General features: G+C 44.5%; 1 protein-coding gene across 1 annotated transcript; it reads left to right on the top strand.

Moving 5' to 3' along the window:
• The first annotated feature begins 6,212 nt into the window (after nt 1-6,212).
• On the top strand, nt 6,213-7,205 carry LOC134400144 (olfactory receptor 10AC1-like). Its single transcript, XM_063128433.1, has one exon. The coding sequence runs from the start codon at nt 6,213-6,215 to the stop codon at nt 7,203-7,205; it is 993 nt and encodes a 330-aa protein (XP_062984503.1).
• Nucleotides 7,206-18,933: the final 11,728 nt, after the last annotated feature.

Raw genomic sequence — 18,933 nt, 5'->3', positions numbered from 1 at the left:
CAGCAGGAAATGAAAAGAATTTAGAGAAATTCCTTATTTCTTCCCATTTGAAGTATGACTAAGGTAAGGTTGCAAAAAATGCACCTGGAACCCTACTGGAGGGAGCTGCAGGAATCAGTGGGAGAAGGGTTAAGACCACATCCACACACACACACACTGTTTTTCTGCTGCAGATTGCTGCCTTCCAGAACTGTGGAGTTTTTAATAATATACGTTCTGTTTTACATGTAGTTCAGCCCTAAGGGGAGCCAGAGACTGGAAAAGATAGCTGAGAGTCTTCGGGTCATTTTATATAGAAAGATGTATATATTATTACCAGAATAGTTTTGTGTAGTCGCTGTTAAATGAAAAAGAGCTTTGGGAAGGAGCCACTGGAAGTAAGGAACCATCACAGGGAGAGGCAGGTTGGCCCGTTTCCCACCGGCCCATTTCCCAGCAGCTCTTCCTTCTCGCACAGATTTCCAAACACAAATTTGCAAAGGGAGCGACAAAATCAGCCAGTGAGAAAAGGGTTCAGCATCCCTTCTGGCCACTGGTTCAGTGTTCCCAATTGTCTCCCCCCAAAAGGTGCTTTTCCATGACACCCTTGCCTCATCCTGCATGGCCATGTGAATGGGCAGGCTAATAGATGTGATTGGGCCACGTTCTGTCAGTAGAAGAGTACCCATTTTAAGTGGCACAGATTTATGAGTCAGCCAAAATGGAAGGCTAGAGAATTCTCAGTTACAGAAGAAGGTCGCTCCACCAACAGTTGTTCTATTTTTCTTTTTGACATTTTGATTCTAGAACAGGAAGTGAGAGTGACTGGATGAGAGAGGCAGAATCCATTCATTACTTGTGGTATTTCTGACTTTTTTTTAGTTTTTAATGCTGTGTAATATTTTGTAATATTTGTGGCCATTGTTGACATTTGCTTTAAGCATTCATATATTTCCACTTGATTTTTGGTTGTAGAAGATGCTCTGACCAAATTAAGTCCACCATGACCTGCTATCTTCACATCTGAGCTCCACATCCTGCACTAAGTGTTGCATCTATGAAACCTTTTGAAAATGTTGGGACTGTCTGCTCTGTGATCATCACTGTTGTGAAATTTAAACCTTCAGTTTTCTTTTTCTGACCGTATTGACATTTTGATTCTAGAACACAAAGTGAGAGTGACTGGATGAGAGAGACAGGATCCATTCATTAGGTGGGGTATTTCTGACTCTCTTTTTTCTTTTAATGTTGTGTAATATCTACTCTAATATTTGTTGCATTGTTAGGACCTTTTAAATCAGCCTTCCTCAACCTGGGGCGCTCCAGATGGGCATTCTGGGAGATGCAGTCCAACACATCTGGAGCATCCCAGGTTGAGGAAGGCTGTTTTAAATGATCAGACTTCTAATAAGTTACTCAGATTGAAGTTTCTTTCTCAGAAATTACACATTTTCCAGTTAGGAAAACATTGAAATTCGCTTTTAGCATTCATCTATGCCCCCTTGATTTTTGGTTGTAGAAGATGTTCTGCCCAAATTAATTTCACCATGCCAGATGCGTGATATATACTCTCATATCTCCTGTCAGCTGTCTAATTCTTCTAGACATAATCTTATCAGGGCCCTGCTGTCTTCACGTCTCTCCTGATTTGTATCTGTCTCTCTCTGGTCATTGCTTGCTGTCACAGGCAAACTGAACACAATCTTCCAGGTGAGAGGAGTCCATTTGCTTTATGTTATAGCTGCAATATATTTCCAGCGCTTTCTGTTGTTGTGTGCTGTTGCAATGCATTCCCCATACATGTCCATTCAAAAGCACGTTTCAATGAATTCAATGGGGCTTATTCCCAGGTAAGTGATTATAGGGTTGCAGTTTAAGTAGGTGGGATGTGATCAAGGTTTATCAAATTATGAATTGCATGGAGAGGATGAATAGGGAGACATTCTTTGGTCTCTCTCCTAATATTAAAGCTTGGGGTCACTTCATGAAGCAGATTGACGTAGAGATTTGAGACTGACAAAAGGTGATACTACTTCATACAACACATAAGGAACTTACAGAATTTGTCATCACAAAGTATGGTGGAGACCAGTATTTTAGATTGAGGATGGAGAGGTCTATCTAAGGCCCTTTCTACACCCAAGGATTATCCCAGGAAAATGGAGGGATCGTCCCTGCCTGTGCCTGGGATCCCCTGTGTGGCATTTGGATGCCCAGGGATGATCCCGGCACGATCCTGGGGAAAAAGGCTGGTGTAGAAATGGCCTAAGAGTCATGGAGGAGCAGTCCAGCAACAGTTAAATAGAACCTTCAAGTTCAGAAGCAGTAAATCAGATGCAATGGACAGGGAAGGGAGCAAAACCCACTCCTCCTCAAACAGTGGTGTTGCTCAGCCTGGCTGGATCCATGCTCTGAGAAAACTGCTTAAAATAAAGGAGGGCACCAAAATTCATAAGGGGGGATTGCAATCCATTCCTCTGCATGCAGTACACAATTAGAAACTGGGCACAACAAGAAGGCAGTAACCCAATCAATGCAGCACCACTTTCTCTGTAATTCGCTAGAAATCTACTCCCAGGCATATGGCAGTATAGGATAAGTTTTTAATCAGATCATGGGATATCGTTTGGATATATATGTGTGTCGGCGCTGTTTATAAGTTTGTAGCTAAACTGTTTTCATATTATGCGTAATACTGTGTTTTTAAGGGTTTTAAACTCTGCAAGCTGCCTGGAGAACAGTATAGAAATGTAATATATGAAATGAAGTGGATTAAAACAGAGGTTTCACATAGCACTTAATAGTGTGCCATATTAACTAGCAATGCCTTTGCCTATGGTCAATATCTTTTGATATGGCTTACTCACACGTAAGTTCCATTCACCAAAGTTCATTTCTGATGTTAATTAAAAGTTTCCTGTTTTCAGGTCCTGTCCATTGCATTTGTTCTATGTTGATTGCTGATGATAAATAGCCTCCTAATTTCCCCCTGAACAGATTCTATTATTTGTCTCAGGCCTTAGCTAGACCTAAGGTTTATCCTGGGATTGTCCCGGGGTCGCCCCTGCCTGCTCCCAGGATATCCTATGTGTCATTTACATGAACAGGGATGACCGTGGGATAAACCTTAGGTCTAGCTAAGGCTTCAGTGTCCCTTTCTGTATGTGTTTGTGTGTGGGCGGGGGGGGGGGGGGGCGTTAATTACTGGTGTCCTTGAATATATATATATATTCATTTCATTGTTTGCCTATTTTTCTATAAGAAATGAAAAGGGGAAAATGATAGTAAACCAATCATTAAAGCCACCACGAGACACTGACACTGGGACAATTAAGAGAAGATTAGATACATTTATTTATTTATTACATGTTTATACCGCCCAATAGCCGAAGCTCTCTGGGCGGTTCACAAAAATTAAAACCATAATAAAACAACCAACAGTTTAAAAACCCAAATACAAAATACAATATAAAAATATGTGTAATGCCTGAACTTTACTGCACACAGCTCTCTTTTATATGGATGTCTGTCCGCGTCTGGTATATGCTTCTATTCTCGTCAGACTCGGGTCCAATTCAAATACGATGTGGCACAGACATCTCAACTAAACTTAGAATTCACGTGTAGAAGTCACTTGCATGAAGCATCCCCATGGGGAAATTTACCTATGTATAAGTAACTTACATGTCAGAGAATAAATTAGATTTTGTGAACCGCCCAGAGAGCTTCGGCTATTGGGCAATATAAAAATGTAATAAATAAATAAATTAAGCTAGAATTCTTTTCACATGGAAGGAAATGATGACACAGGGATGGCAAAGGATGCCGTACCGTTTTCCTGTTAGAATGTGATCATTTTAAAATTTGGCTTGATTATACAAGACTTTGAGTACAAAAAGACAACAACAGTTCTGTTACATTCACTGATCAGATTAAAATTTGCCATCTTCAATTTAATTTTTTTAGTGTTTTTTAATAGTTTTAAATCTTGATTTTTGTACATTATGGTTTTAATTGTAAACTTCCCAGAGAGCCTTGGCTGTTGGACAGTATAAATAGGTAATAAATAAATAAATAAACAAATAAAATCTGACTGTTAGAACAGGAGGGCCAAACTAGGTATTTTGGAGGCTACTATATTTTCCAGACAACTGGCAGAGGCTGAGGAACAAGTTGGCTTCCTGAAAGACCATTCAAAGGCCATTTCTACACCTGCCTTTTCCCCCAGGATTGTTCCGGAATCATTCCTGTGCATCCAAATGCCACAAAGGGGATCCCAGGAGCAGGCAGAGATGATCCCTCCATTTTCCTGGGATTAGGTGTAGAAAGGGGCTGCAGTCCTTTACCTTTATTTTATTTTATTTTATTTTATTTCTATACCGCCCAATAGCCAAAGTTCTCTGGGTGGTTCACAAAAACTAAAACAATAAAGTACAATTAAAATATAAAATATGGAAGCTTAAATCTCAATATAAAACTAGAATAAAACTGAGCAGCGATGCAGAGATTTAAAATATAGGTTTAAAAGAACAGAGTTAAAAGACTAGGGGGCTATCTAAAAGCTCAGAAAGTCCTGTGGTGGATCCACAGTGGCACCGGGTCAATTATTCTCCAGAGCGAGGCAAGTACAGCACGTCTGCCGTCTACCCTCACTCCGTACTTGCGGTGGAGGCATGGCCGGGCTGATGGCAACCCCTGATTGGTTGCCAGCTACCCAGGCAGAGGGCAGGGCAAGGATCTGGCAAGCCTAATGGCTGCCTGCACTGCCTAGGGTGACCATATGGAAAAGGAGGACCGGGCTCCTGCATCTTTAACAGTTGCATAGGAAAGGGAATTTCAGCAGGTGTCATTTATATATATGGAGAACCTGGTGAAACTCCCTCATCATCACAACAGTTAAAGCAGCAGGAGCTATACTAGAGTGACCAGATTTAAAAGAGGGCAGGGCACCTGCAGCTTTAACTGGTTTGATGAAGAGGGAATTTCACCAGGTTCTCCATATATACCAATGACACCTGCTGAAATTCCCTTTTCAATACAACTGTTAAAGAGACAGGAGCCCTGTCCTCCTTTTCATAGGGTCACCTGTGGTGTTACACCCCACAAGTCAGTTCCCTAATGTATGCCTAGGATTTGTAAGTCTGTTGTGTTTGGAATGTTGACCTGAGTGGGTGGAGATTGAATATCATAGGAGGGTCGAGGAGGATATATAAGGGGATGACTGAGGTGATGGGTTTGTTTGTTTTTGAAGTACTTGGGTTTGAGGGAGAATTAGAAGATCAGGGTTAAGATCAGGGTCTTTTGAGTGCAGTGTGCAGATAGTCAGTTGGTGTATATTAACCAATCCTGATAATAAAGAAAGTTCAAGAGTGAAGGTGTGAGAGAAAGGAAAGCGTGTATGAGAAGAGAGAAAGGATTGGATGAGAGGTTTTAACAAGGGTCTGGAAAGTTTTATTATGAAACAAAGTTTGTGAACATTGAAATAAATTTTTATTCAGTTTGTTTTACTACCACAAAAATCCCACGTGTCTCCTTGGCATTTATCATCTGCATATAACACCCGTTCTGACACTAACTCACCATCAGCACATATAATCCACAGCGCATTATTTTATTCCTGAAATTATTCCTGTTTAACCCCTTTCTCCACATAGTTTGTAGAAAGGCGGTGTTTGTCCCTCACCTCAGGCTCAGAAAATGGTGGCGCTTCGCTTGAGCAGGGAGTGTCCGTGGACAGGCCTGTCGTAAAGAGCCTGTGGTGCATCACCCTACTCAGAGGGTCGGCATGCAAGAGAAAACATACATTTTAAATTTTGTATACTTTTTAATGCTCACTGATTTTAACTTTTGTAGACCGCCCAGAGAGCTTTGGCTATGGGGCAGTATATAAATGAAATAAATAAATAAATAAACAAACAAACACATGAAGTTTACATGAGAAGCAGTATCTGTAGTCTGAAGGCCGTTACAGGCAGCTTGCAGGGACACGTGTCAGGGTAGCCTCTTTCATTTGTATTGATCTGCTCACTATGGGAGTCTCGGTAACCAAGCGCGTCCGTTGGCTGTGAATGGGCAGTGGTGGTGGCAGCTGGGCCTTTCTTCCCCCCACAACAGTTTTGTGCTCTGGCTTCTTTTGTCTTTTGTCTATTTATTTATTTATTGCATTTCTATACCGCCCAATAGCCGAAGCTCTCTGGGCGGTTCACCTGTTGCAGGTATAATGTGGAAACTGCATGGAGAGGAGTAACCATACATCATCTGGGGCCACCATGGAGTTCCTGCTGCTCGGCTTCTCGGACCTGCTCCGCCTGCGGGCCCTCCTCTTCCTCCTCCTCCTCATGGTGCACGTGGCCACCCTCGCAGGAAACCTCCTCATACTGCTGGCGGTGGCTGCTGAGCCTTCGCGCCCTCCCATGCTTCTCTTCCTCTGCCAGCTCTCCGCGATCGAACTCTGTTACGCCCTCGTCATCGCGCCCAAGACCCTGGCTGACCTTGCCAGCCTGGGCGGCAGCACCATTTCCTTTGTGGGCTGTGCAACGCAAATGCATTTCTTTGTGGCCCTGGGAGGGGCTGAATGTTTCCTGCTGGCAGCCATGGCTTACGATCGCTACGTGGCCATCTGCCGGCCCCTGCTCTACACAGCAACGATGAGCCAAGCCTTCTGCCTCCAGCTGGCTCTCCTCTGCTGCCTCGGTGGCTTTGCCGTCTCCCTGGGCCTGACCGTGGCTGTCTTCCGCCTGCCTTTCTGCAGCTCCCGCCGTATCGATCATTTCTTTTGCGACATCCCGGCTCTGCTCCACCTGGCCTGCACGCGGAGCTACACCAGCGAGCTCCCGCTTCTTGCAGCCTGCGTGATCCTCCTCCTGCTCCCCTTCCTCCTCATCCTCACCTCCTATGCCTGCATCACCGTGGCAGTGGTGCAGATCCGTGACTCCGCTGGCTGGGGCAAAGCTTTCTCTACATGCGCCTCGCACCTGGCTGTCACGCTCTTACACTATGGCTGTGCCACCTTCATGTACATCCGACCCAAGCCCAACTACTCACCGGGCCGGGACAAGATGGTAGCACTCGTCTACACCAACATCACCCCCTTGCTTTACCCTCTGATCTACAGTCTCAGGAACAAAGAAATCAAAGGAGCCGTGCGCAAGCTGCTGCAAAAGAGATTGGCTCAGCCAAGCTGGAACACCTTTAAGAGGAGACCCACACAATTCGTGGGCCAATGAGCTGAATACAGCCCAGGAACCATAAATGGAATGCTTGCTGTATGTTATAAATCGTAAGCATGCAAGTAAAAGGAGCCATAGATGGAGTGGCTCAATGAGGCTGCCTGCCTGGGACTGCAAAACAGCAGAGTTGTCAAAGCCTTGGCTCACCATGGCGTGCTTGGTAGGCTGTGTTCATCTTGGTGGATCACAGCTAGTGCACATCAGCAGTGTGGTATGTCCCTGCCACAAATGTTTGCGAGGAGAGTCGTACATGTCTACTCAGGCATAAACCTCATTGAGCTCAATTAGACTTACTCCCAGGTAAGTGGGTACAGGATTGCAGCCAAACTGCTTTTCTTTAAAAAGGAAAGTTGTTGCCATTTAAATCCCACCCCCATGCCCCTGACATAGCTTTGATCCGGGGCACGAAGAAAATGTAAACGCCACCTAGCACCGCTTAGCACACCGTTGTCCTCCACCGACAAGGAACTCAGCAAGGCCCACTGGTGGAGGGGGTCCCCCACCAAAGGTCACTTTGCCCAGAACCCTTCAAACCCAGATCACATTGGGTCAAACAGGTTTGACAGGTTTTTTGGGGGGAAATACAAAGCCTGAAATAACTGTTTACCAGAGGCAGCAAAGCTTCCAGGGCAGTTTACAAAAGCAAGATAAAATGCACAAATAAAACATAACTCGTTACAAAAGTTAAATACAATAAAGTTCATTGAAAAGCCTGGAAGAATTCACATGCCTTTGCCTAGCACAAAAGGGGATTCCTGGGGAGGGAATTCCACAAATGGGGTGCCGCTTCTGTAAAAACCCCACTTTATCTTGGATGGTGGGGGCACCTGGAAGAGAGCCTCCAGAGATGACCCCAATGTTGGGTCAGGTTGATATGGGAGCATTGCATTCTTTCAGGTACCTGACTTGAAGCAACCTTTGAATTGTGCTCAGAAAAAGACTGGAAGCCAGTGAACTTCTTTCAATACCAGCCAGATATGTTCCCACCAGCCAGCCTCAGTCAACAGCCTGGCACTTCTATTTTGAATTAACTGAAGTTTCCAAACAGTCTTCAAAGGCAGACCCATGTATAACACACTATAGTAGTCAATCCTAGATGTTGCCAGTGCATGGATAACTGTGGCTTCTAGGGGCCTTCGGCTGTTGGATAAAACTATTTTCTGCCCCAAACTAGTAGGTAGCAAACACCTTGCTGGACACACACACTTAATTGGGTGAAGATCTAAACCTGCTTGGAAACACATCTCTGTCAACTTGTACCATACAAACCACATTCCAAAATATAGGTTGAAGCCCTGTTTGTGCTCCATATAATCCAGAATGGGAACGATCTCATTTGAGCTAAAGGAGAAATCAGCTGGCAACTAGTCAACTAGGAGAGATTTCTTCTGTCTGTGGGCACATCAACTAGAAAACAAGAAATGTTTAAGCAGAAGTCCATGTAAAACCAGCATGGGAACATTTTCCCCGTTTAAATCTAATTGAATAAATCAGTATTTGGCAGAGTACAAACTACTCACGATTTCAATTTAGCTTTTGGCAGCCCTCTCAAGAGATGTGTAGTTAGCAGATAGCACATAAAATAGCGCTGTTGGGAATATTTGTGATTTTAAGAAATATCATCATTTAGTTTTTAGTCAAACAATAATGACAAAATTGAGAATAGGAAACCATCAACATCATGGTAAGTAAATGTTGGTGCAATATTGTAGAGCTGGAAAAGGTGCAGAAAAGACAACCAAAATGATCAAAGGGCTGGCGCAATTCCCCTATGAGGGAAGGTTACAAATAGGGCTGTGCAACACCTCGGGCTGAATCTCTGAAATCAAAGCAAGGTAAGTTGATTCAACTCACCTTGGCCCAGATCTAAGTCAGTACTGGGTTGGCCTGAGGTGCCCTGTGGCTGAAGCAGATTGGTACCAAAGCCTCGGGGCTCCTTAGGCCAATTCAGAGCAGCGCTTAGCCACTCCCCCACCTGCCCACCCAGGAAAGCTGGCGCAAGGCCAGCAGTGAAAAAAGGCTGTCCCACAGAGGAGGGCCAGGATCTCTTCTCGATCCTCCCAGAGTGCAGGACACAAAATAATGGGCTCAAGTTAAAGGAAACCAGATTCCAGCTGGACATCAGGAAAAACTTCCTGACTGTTAGAGCAGTACGACAATGGAACCAGTTACCTAGGGAGGTGGTGGGCTCTCCTGCACTAGAGGCCTTTAAGAGGCAGCTGGACAACCATCTGTCAGGGATGCTTTAGGGTGGATTCCTGCTTTGAGCAGGGGGGTGGACTCGATGGCCTTGTAGGCCCCTTCCAACTCTGCTATTCTATGATTCTATGATTCTATTGGACTCTCTTCCCTCTCCCTCCCTGGTCACCTTCCCACACCACTGCTGCCCGCCCCTAGGATGAACCTGTAAATTGCATCATCCTCCCAGAGAGCCAAGCTACGATTTAAAGTATGGTCATGGTGGATCTCTATTTTTACTATATCTATGGACACAAACTATGACAGCCATAAACTACGGCAGCCATAAACCATGGAAGCCCTCTGAGAGAGTCAAGCCACGATTTAAAAGTATGGTCATGGTGGATCTCTATTTTTACTATATCTATGGACACAAACTATGGCTGCCCCAGCCCCTCCCTCCCAGTGATCTGTTGGGTTATTGTGCCAGAACTTTTCTCTTTCTGGAACTCTGTTTGTGCTCAGAAACAAACACACATCACGCAGGTCTTACACAGCAGAGCTGGTTTATTTCCTTCAGGCTTCTGTGCAGTTCAATTCAGATCAGTTCAGATCAGCACACTGAGGCATACACAGAGAGCAGTGATCATAGAGCAGTGATCAGTAAGCAGTGATCAGTTCCATTTTACACAAGTGAGAAACTATATACACATCTTACACAATTCTTATCTACATTACATACAGCTGTGATGAGGCTAACTTAGAATCTTGGCAAGGTTCCCAGAACAGCCTCTATCTCAAGGTAATTGCCCACAGATAGACTTTCTCTGTTTAACCCTGAGATAGCCATACACACACAATTTTAATGACTAAGCAAGTATTTCTTTTCATATACTTAACATGATCCAGGCTTTTTCCTGTGCGCAGACATTAACAGATGTGAAAAGGCTGCAATCCTATATTCATTTATCTGGGAGTAAGATTTACTGAAATCAATGGGACTTGTTTCTATCGTTTCTTTGGGCAGTTTTCTTTGGGTCCCTGATTGGGATTTCTGTTCTCTGCACACTGAGGCAGTGTAAATTCAGGAGATATCTGGATAAATATGGCTAATGAACCAGAGGTACAATGACAAACTTTTAGGTTAGTTTCTCACTGATAAACCAGCAGTTGAAAGAGGTGCTAGTGAGAAGTGACTGCAGCAAGACTTTAGTCCATTTTGTTCCATGGCTAATGTTTGCAGGGTAATAGTATTTTATATGCTAGGCTGTTGTTCGTTGTGCCAGACTTTTCTGCACTTGTCAACTGCTTCATTTGTTCTGTGATAGCAATATGATGAAACTGTGAGTATGGATATGAGAAAGGTGATGGGGAAAGAGCGTTAAATGTTAGTAAAGGTTAGACTATGGCCATCCAGTGAAGGATTTGCAGTCAGAAAAGATATTTGAGGGAAGAGGAGACTGTATCACACAGAGTATAGCAAAAGCTTCAAAGTACAGCAAAAGCTACAAAAGCAGAAATGAGTGAAGTTAATTTCAAATACATTGAATGTCCCACTTGTTTTTTATTCCAGTGATTTTAACATTAAGATGTTATGTAGAACAGATTTGTCTTAATTGTGTGCGGTGAAATCAGACATGTGACCAAGGCCATGTTTGGGAGGGCATGCCCCATTGGGGGCTGGGCATGTTAGTTAGCATGTCCCTTTGGGGGCTGGACATGTTGGTGGGCACGTCCTCTTGGTGGCGGCCATGTTGTCCTCCTTTTTGGTTTCCAAAATATGGTCACCCTATCTTCTCTTCTCTAGGCTAAACATGCCCAGTTGTTTCAGTCTCTCTTCATAGGGCTTTGTTTCCAGACCCCTGATCATCCTGGCTGCCCTCCTGGCTAGCATCTGTGACCCCTGATCATCCTGGCTAGCATCTGTGATGTCACAAAGCTACACACTCTCCAGACCCCAGAGACATTTTGCATTGCTTTTAGAGGGTTTGCTTATTAAATAAGGTGTAAGAGGAGCACATGTACCACTTCTCCTCCTCCTCCCCCTCCTCGACAGACAGTGTGCCTGAAATGGGAGAATGGAACAGACCATCTTTCTGGTGAGTGTCCTCAGAGGGGGCATTTTCTTCCCCAATCCACTTCTTCCTGTTCTGGATTCTTTGGGGGATTTAAACAGGGTCTTTGTACAGCCGGTTCTTCCTTTTATGCATAATACTATTGCAAGGGTGGGTGGAGCCTGGCAGGGCATTATCAGTTGTCCACCCCTCCCCTCTCTTGGCGTGAAAGAAAACACTTCCCCACAGGTTCAGAAATCTGCGTCACTGGAGATCTGCCGCCACCCACCCACCCGTGCAAGTCAATATTGTCCCTATAAAATAAACAAGAACATTTTCCTTGTTTGTATATACACTGGTAGAGGGGCTTGAGTGGAAGGGGGTTCCACTTCTCTCCTGGGGGGTGGGATTGAATAGAAAGGGCTGAAAGTTTTCCGAGGGCCTTGCTAGGCCTACCTTAAAATCTGGGTGTGTTGAGGGGCCAGCCCATGCTAAAAGTAGCACGGGCTGTCGCTCCTATCCACACGTCCGACGCGACGGGGTAAAGGAAAGCCCCGTTGTGTCGGCCATTTTGTTTCATATGTTAAAGGGGCCGGGTGTGCAGGAGCGCATCAGCAACTAAGGTAGGTTTTTTAAAATTAAAAACAAGGTCCCCCGCCCCCCTGCCCCCGATTTCCCCACCCTGGCTGCAATCCCCCCCCCCATCCCCCCTGGCTCTGTTTCCGCCCCATCTCACCACCCTGCCTTGATGGCTGCAGCGCTCCTGTGGAGCTCTGCGCGCCATCCGCCACTTTCCCCAGCTACTTGCGAGTAAATGCGGTAGCCGGGAAAAGCGGCGGAACAGGCTACACACCCGCAGTCTTCGGCTCAGCCTGAGACCGCGGGAAATACCGGGTCACAAACGGTGCCTGTTATTCCGGGCCAAGGGAGGGTTACCCCTGCCTGAGCCTGGGATACCCTGGGCGTCATCTGGACGCACAGGGACGAGCCTGGGCCTTGCACCAGGAGCTCCCAAATACACCAAGCCAGACTCCAGTGTCCGGAGGTCGGGCGACCATATGCAAAGGCAGACAGGCCTCCTGTAACTTGAACGGTTGCGTAGAAAAGGGGATTTCAGCAGGTGTCATTTGTATGCAGTGAGTAGGACTGAGCACGGATTCCAAAGGGCCCAGCAGACTTTTCCCCCTTTGCTGTGTAGCCTTCACCACGACTGCCATCGCACCAGCGTTTTATCACCCTTTCCTCCTGCCTTGTTTACCATTTTGCCCCACAACCCTCGCATGGCGTTGTCCCTGTCCTGCTGTCACCTCGCCTGTTCTCCATTTTCCATGCTTTTCTAGGGCGGGGAAAGTGCAGTACTTTTCTCCACATGGGATAAAACCGCTCTTCCGTCCCCGTGTTTTGCCGTCCTCGCGCTATGTCGGAAGTCTCCCTTTTGCGGAGGCATGTTGGTTGAAGATAAGGAAGGAGGAGGGCAGGGGACGTTCTCCTCCAGCGTGCCCTTTGAATTCCTCTCTCTCCTGCTTGGGGTGGAGTCATGTGAACGAGCTTTGGCTTTATACTTAAAGGCAGGACTTAAGTAGTACCAAGGTTCTCCAAGGCTCAAATCCCTGAATATCGTCAGGGATAAGGCAAAAGAGTTCTACGTTAGAGGGTGTTTTTTCCTGACAGACCTGAGCGCCAGCATCTGTTTTTCTAGAAAGGAAGCATTTCTTTACAGTTAAGAACATTATAAGAAGAGCCCTGCTGGATCGCTCCAAAGGCCTCTCTAGTCCGCCATTTTGCTCCCACAGTGACAAGCAGGTGCTCATGGGAAGTTTGCAACGCTCCTGCTTGTTTTCTCCAGCAACTGGTATTGAGAGGAATTCTGGAGTTCAGAGCCATCATGGCGAGCCCTATGTTCCATCAATGTGGATAATTCCCCTTTAAAGCTGTCCATGTTGGTGACCATCGCTACATCCTGTGGTAGCAAATTCCATAGTTTATCTATGTGCTGTGTGAAAGAGAATTTGCTTTCATCTCTCTTATCTGACTCTGGTTTCAAGTACTATAAAAGAGCGAGAGGTGTTTCTCCTGACTCATTGCCTCCATACTGTGTGTAATTTTATACTCCTCTATCATGTCCCCCCTTACTCACTGTTTTTCTAAACTATAGAGCTGCAGCCTGTGGAATTCTGTGAGTGTCCTGAAAGTACAGCCCGTGGTGACGTGGGGAGGGCAAAATGCCAATTTGTCCAAAAATTATGGAAGATGGTGTTTATTGAGATTAAAGATATTGTAGGAATAAAGATTGATGAGACACCAAGAGTGGCATTACTATCTCTATAGGAAGATGTAAAGTGTACCAAAGAAACTAAAGAACTGAGAACCAATTTGCTGACTGCTGCAAGATTAATTGTATCAAGGAACTGGAAGATTCAAGGCGATTATTGTATTGAAGAATGGTATAAAGAAGTGTGGGATATTGCTATTCATGATAAACTGACATGTAATATTAAAGCAAGAAGAGGTAGAGCAAAAACGAATGAATTCGAGGGGATTTGGAGACAGTTCCTGGTACGTGTGTTATCTAAGGGAAGTGGGAAACCGCCTCCAGAAGAGGTCTTAAGGTTTGGGAATCAGGAATGATCCCGAAGGGAAGGGGGAGCTGGGTGTCCATAATGCTATTCCCTCAGGGAGAGATTCCTAGAATAGGGAAGCGAGTCACTGTGAGGGGGTGACATGGTGATTAACAGCCAGTTTAAAAGACACAGTGGCCACCGAAAAACTTACCCTACGGTGATGATAACTGCACAGAAAGATGATGGTCTAATCCACCCACAGCAAGAAACTTAATGGGGATTGGGGTAGCAGGGTCTTTTTCCTTGTCCGATGAGCAGAATAGAAGTATAGTCAGCCTTGTCCTATCATAAGAAATCCAATGAACAGATCATGATGATGATGATGTATTTCTTACCCGCCTCTCCACTTGGATCAAGGCGGGGAACAACAGTGAATATAAAGCACATAAAAACTGATTAAAAACATAGTATACATGATTAAAACATCCTTAAAACATTCTAACATTTCACTGGATAGGCCTGCCAGAATAGATCAGTCTTTATTGCTTTTTAAAATGCTAAAAGACTGTCAAGTTGACAAATCTAATTCCAAGATCTGTGGAATTAGCCAGGAAATGGCCTTCTATGGTCACATCAGTGATGGCACTCCATATTCTGTTTGTAAAGGGGTCTTGTTTTTGTTTTTATAAGAGGAGAGAGAGAGAGGTGGAGAATTATGAACGAGAAGAGGGAGAGAAATGAAGGAGAAAGACATCTAACATATTTTATGTTAGAATAGTAGAGTTGGAATTCCTGTAACTTGAGCCCATTATTCCATGTCCTGCACTCTGGGCTGATGGAGAAGAGATCCTGGCCCTTGGAAGGTGTGACAACTTGAATACTTGAAAGGTGTGACAACCTTTCAAGTCCTTGAAGAGTGCTCTCATGTCTCCCCTCCATCTTCTCTTCTCCAGGCTAAACATGCCCAGTTCTTTCAGTCTCTCTTCATAGGGCTTTGTTTCCAGACCCCTGATCATCCTGGCTGCCCTCCTCTGAGCACGCTCCAGCTTGTCTGCGGCCTTCTTGAATTGTGGAGCCCAGAACTAGACACAATACTCAAGGTGAGGCCTAACCAGGGCCGAATAGAGAGGAACTAGTACCTCATGCGATTTGCAGTCTTGTTTGCTGAGGGTGTGAGTTTTAAAAGTATAATTTCCCCACTAAAATGAAAGACTGTTGTTATATTTAAAGAGGCTGTTTTGGGAGCACCCTAACTGCCCGCAGTACAAAAATATCTTTTCTCTCTCTCCCAGAGCAAAGTTTCTTTTACTCTCCCATTTCTCTCTCTCAGAAAGAACAGTTCTGCCACTTTTCTCCATGGCTGAGTTTGAAACAGACACAAAGCCAGCTGGGGTGGGTGCTGATTGGCTAGCATCTGTAATGTCACAAAGCTACACACTCTCCAGACCCCAGAGACATTTTGCATTGCTTTTAGAGGGTTTGCTTTTTAAATAAGGTGTAAGAGGAGCACATGTACCACTTCTCCTCCTCCTCCCCCTCCTCGACAGACAGTGTGCCTGAAATGGGAGAATGGAACAGACCATCTTTCTGGTGAGTGTCCTCAGAGGGGGCATTTTCTTTCCCAATCCGCTTCTTCCTGTTCTGGATTCTTTGGGGGATTTAAACAGGGTCTTTGTACAGCCGGTTCTTCCTTTTATGCATAATACTATTGCAAGGGTGGGTGGAGCCTGGCAGGGCATTATCAGTTGTCCACCCCTCCCCTCTCTCGGTGTGAAAGAAAACACTTCCCCACAGGTTCAGAAATCTGCGTCACTGGAGATCTGCCGCCACCCACCCACCTGTGCAAGTCAATATTGTCCCTATAAAATAAACAAGAACATTTTCCTTGTTTGTATATACACTGGTAGAGGGGCTTGAGTGGAAGGGGGTTCCACTTCTCTCCTGGGGGGTGGGATTGAATAGAAAGGGCTGAAAGTTTTCCGAGGGGCTTGCTAGACCTACCTTAAAATCTGGGTGTGTTGAGGGGCCAGCCCATGCTAAAAGTAGCATGGGCTGTCGCTCCTAGCCACACGTCCGACGCGACGGGGTAAAGGAAAGCGCCGTTGTGTCGGCCATTTTGTTTCATATGTTAAAGGGGCCAAGTGTGCAGGAGCGCATCAGCAACTAAGGCAGGTTTTTTAAAATTAAAACCAAGGTCCCCCGCCCCCCTGCCCCCGATTTCCCCACCCTGGCTGCAATCCCCCCCCCCCGCGATCTCCAGTTTCCCCCCCATCTCTCCACCCTGCCTTGATGGCCGCAGCGCTCCTGTGGAGCGCTGCGCGCCATCCGCTGCTTTTCCCAGCTACTCACGAGTAAATGTGGTAGCTGGGAAAAGCAGCGGAACAGGCTACACGCCCGCAGTCTTGGGCTCAGCCTGAGACCGCGGGAAATACCGGGCCACAAACGGTGCCTGTTATCCCGGGCCAAGGGAGGGTTACCCCTGCCTGAGCCTGGGATCCCCTGGGTGTCATCTGGACGCACAGGGACGAGCCTGGGCCTTGCACCGGGCTAAACCCTGGTCTAGCAACGGCCTGAGAGGCATGTGCAGAGCAGCCCCCGTCCCATCGCTAAGCGCTGATTCTTTGCAAGTTCCGAAGTCTGAATCTTCAGAGGTCCGCTTCCCCCAAACCCACGTGCAACTCAGGATTGTCCCTGTAAGAGCGTCTTTGCAGCTCTGTCCATGCTTCCCAGTGATGCGATTTCGCTCACGTCTGAAAACACTCCAACAATAACACTTTTCACTCAAACTACTGGCCTTATACCCCTGTTTTTGTAGGGAGCTCCTGGAGGTTTCCAGCACTGTGATCGCTAGAGGCACAGAAGTACATGGCAGTGTCCTCAGATCTCAGGTCAGTTATTTGCAGTGAGCAGTGCTTGTCTTCTTCAGGTTGTACCATGAGTTTCGTGCCTTTCAGTCCACCTTCCATATTAATTATATGGAAGGTGGATTTAAAGGCACGAAACTTAATATGATAAGTAATTAAGTACAGAGATCTTGCCGTTAGGGCGGGGCGCCGCCTCCCCCCTCTCCCCTAAGTTAGATGGCCGGAGTAATAGACTCACGGGGATATGGGGAGGGGGAAAGTAGTGGGGGGGAAGAGGGGTTGGGGGGGATTAATAGGGTGGGAGGGAGGGGGATGAAGGGGGGTTCAGGGTTTATTTTTATTTTTGTTGTTGTATATGTTTATGAGTTGCAGAGCACACGGGATCGGAAGGAAAATCAAAAGGGTGATTATGAATAAGAACATTAAAGTATCAACGCTCAATGTTAAAGGTCTGGGGGCAGTCGTGAAAAGGAGGAGAATAGAACAAATGTTAAATAAAGAAAGATCGGATATTATTATGTTGCAAGAAACACACCAAAAATCTGATGGCGTAAATGAAATTCGGACAAGGTGGTCTGTTTATTATGAAAAGTCATTAGGGACGTCAAAAAAAATGGAGTAGCAATTTTGATTTTAAAAAAAAGTGGATTCATATTGAAAACTGTAAGAAAGGATGATAATGGGAGATATCTTATGATAAAGGGGCAAATAGAAAGTGAGCAATATACATTAGTAAATGTTTATGCCCCTAATGAGAGACATAGAGAGTTTTTTATGAATTTATTTAATGAAATAGAGGAGTTTAGGGAAGGATATCTAATTTTAGCTGGGGATTTTAATATGGTAATGGATAATAGAGTGGATAGATCAAACCCCACAAATGTGGAAAAAAGAAATAATATTACTATATTGAATAAACTAGTAAAAGAAAAAGATTATGTAGATTGTTGGCGTTTACTGAATGGCCTGAATCCGGGATTTTCTTATTACTCCTCAGTTCATCAGACATACTCTAGAATAGATTATATAATGGTTTCAAAAGAGTTTTCAAGTAAGGTATGTAAAATGGAAATGGGGGTGATAAAGGTAACAGACCATGCATTGTTAAGTTTAGAATTTACAGTTAAAAAGAATTATAAGGAAGCGTTTAGGTGGAAACTAAACACAAAACTTTTGAAGTATAATAAGGTGGTAGAAAAAATGCAAAGAGAATTGACAGAGGCTTGGGAAATTAATGAGAAGGGAGGAACGTCAAGGGCAGTAGTTTGGGATACCATGAAGGCAGTATCAAGAGGGATATGTATTAGGGAAATGTGTAATTTAAGAAGGCAACAAGTAGCAGAGCAGGAACAATTGGAGGAAGAGATTAAGAAAATGGAGAAAGATTATTGGCAACATAAAAATAAATATAAATTAATAGAAATACAAGCAAAGAAAAAACAATTAGAAAATTTAAATTTAGAGGAGGTTCAAAAGAATTTAATATATATGAAAAGGGAGTATTTCGAAAACAGTAACAGGAATTCTAGAGTGCTTGCCAGGCTCACACAAAAAGAAAAAGCCAGGAATGGGATAGGGATTTTGAAGGATAAACAAGGGAAGTATTGTCATACAATGAAGGATAAAGTAAAGATTTTTCAGGAGTTTTATCAAGAATTGTATAAGGGAAAGGATATTCAAAAACAAAAGTTGGAAGCTTATATAGAAAAATATATAAAGAAGAGAATAAAAATAGAGCATAAAGAGTTAATGGAAAAGGTAATAACTCAAGGAGAAGGAGAAGAAGTAATTGAGAATTTGAAGCCGGGTAAATCACCGGGGGTAGATGGTTTAGGACCAGAATATTATAAGGTTTTTAAAGGAATTTTAATACCAAAATTAATAAATTTGTATAATTCCATATTGGAAGGGGATAGAACGCCAGAATCATGGGAACATTCATTAATAATTTTAATACCAAAACCAGATAAAGATTTGACTGTCCCTGATTCATATAGACCTATTTCATTAATAAACCAAGATGCTAAGCTTTTTTCAACTATTTTAGCAAGGCGGTTGAATAAATTTA

Source organism: Elgaria multicarinata, chromosome 6 (genome assembly GCF_023053635.1).
Source record: "Elgaria multicarinata webbii isolate HBS135686 ecotype San Diego chromosome 6, rElgMul1.1.pri, whole genome shotgun sequence".
NCBI lineage: Eukaryota > Metazoa > Chordata > Lepidosauria > Squamata > Anguidae > Elgaria > Elgaria multicarinata.
The sequence above is the reverse complement of the archived record's forward strand: the minus strand, read 5'-3'. Positions and strand labels throughout refer to the sequence as shown.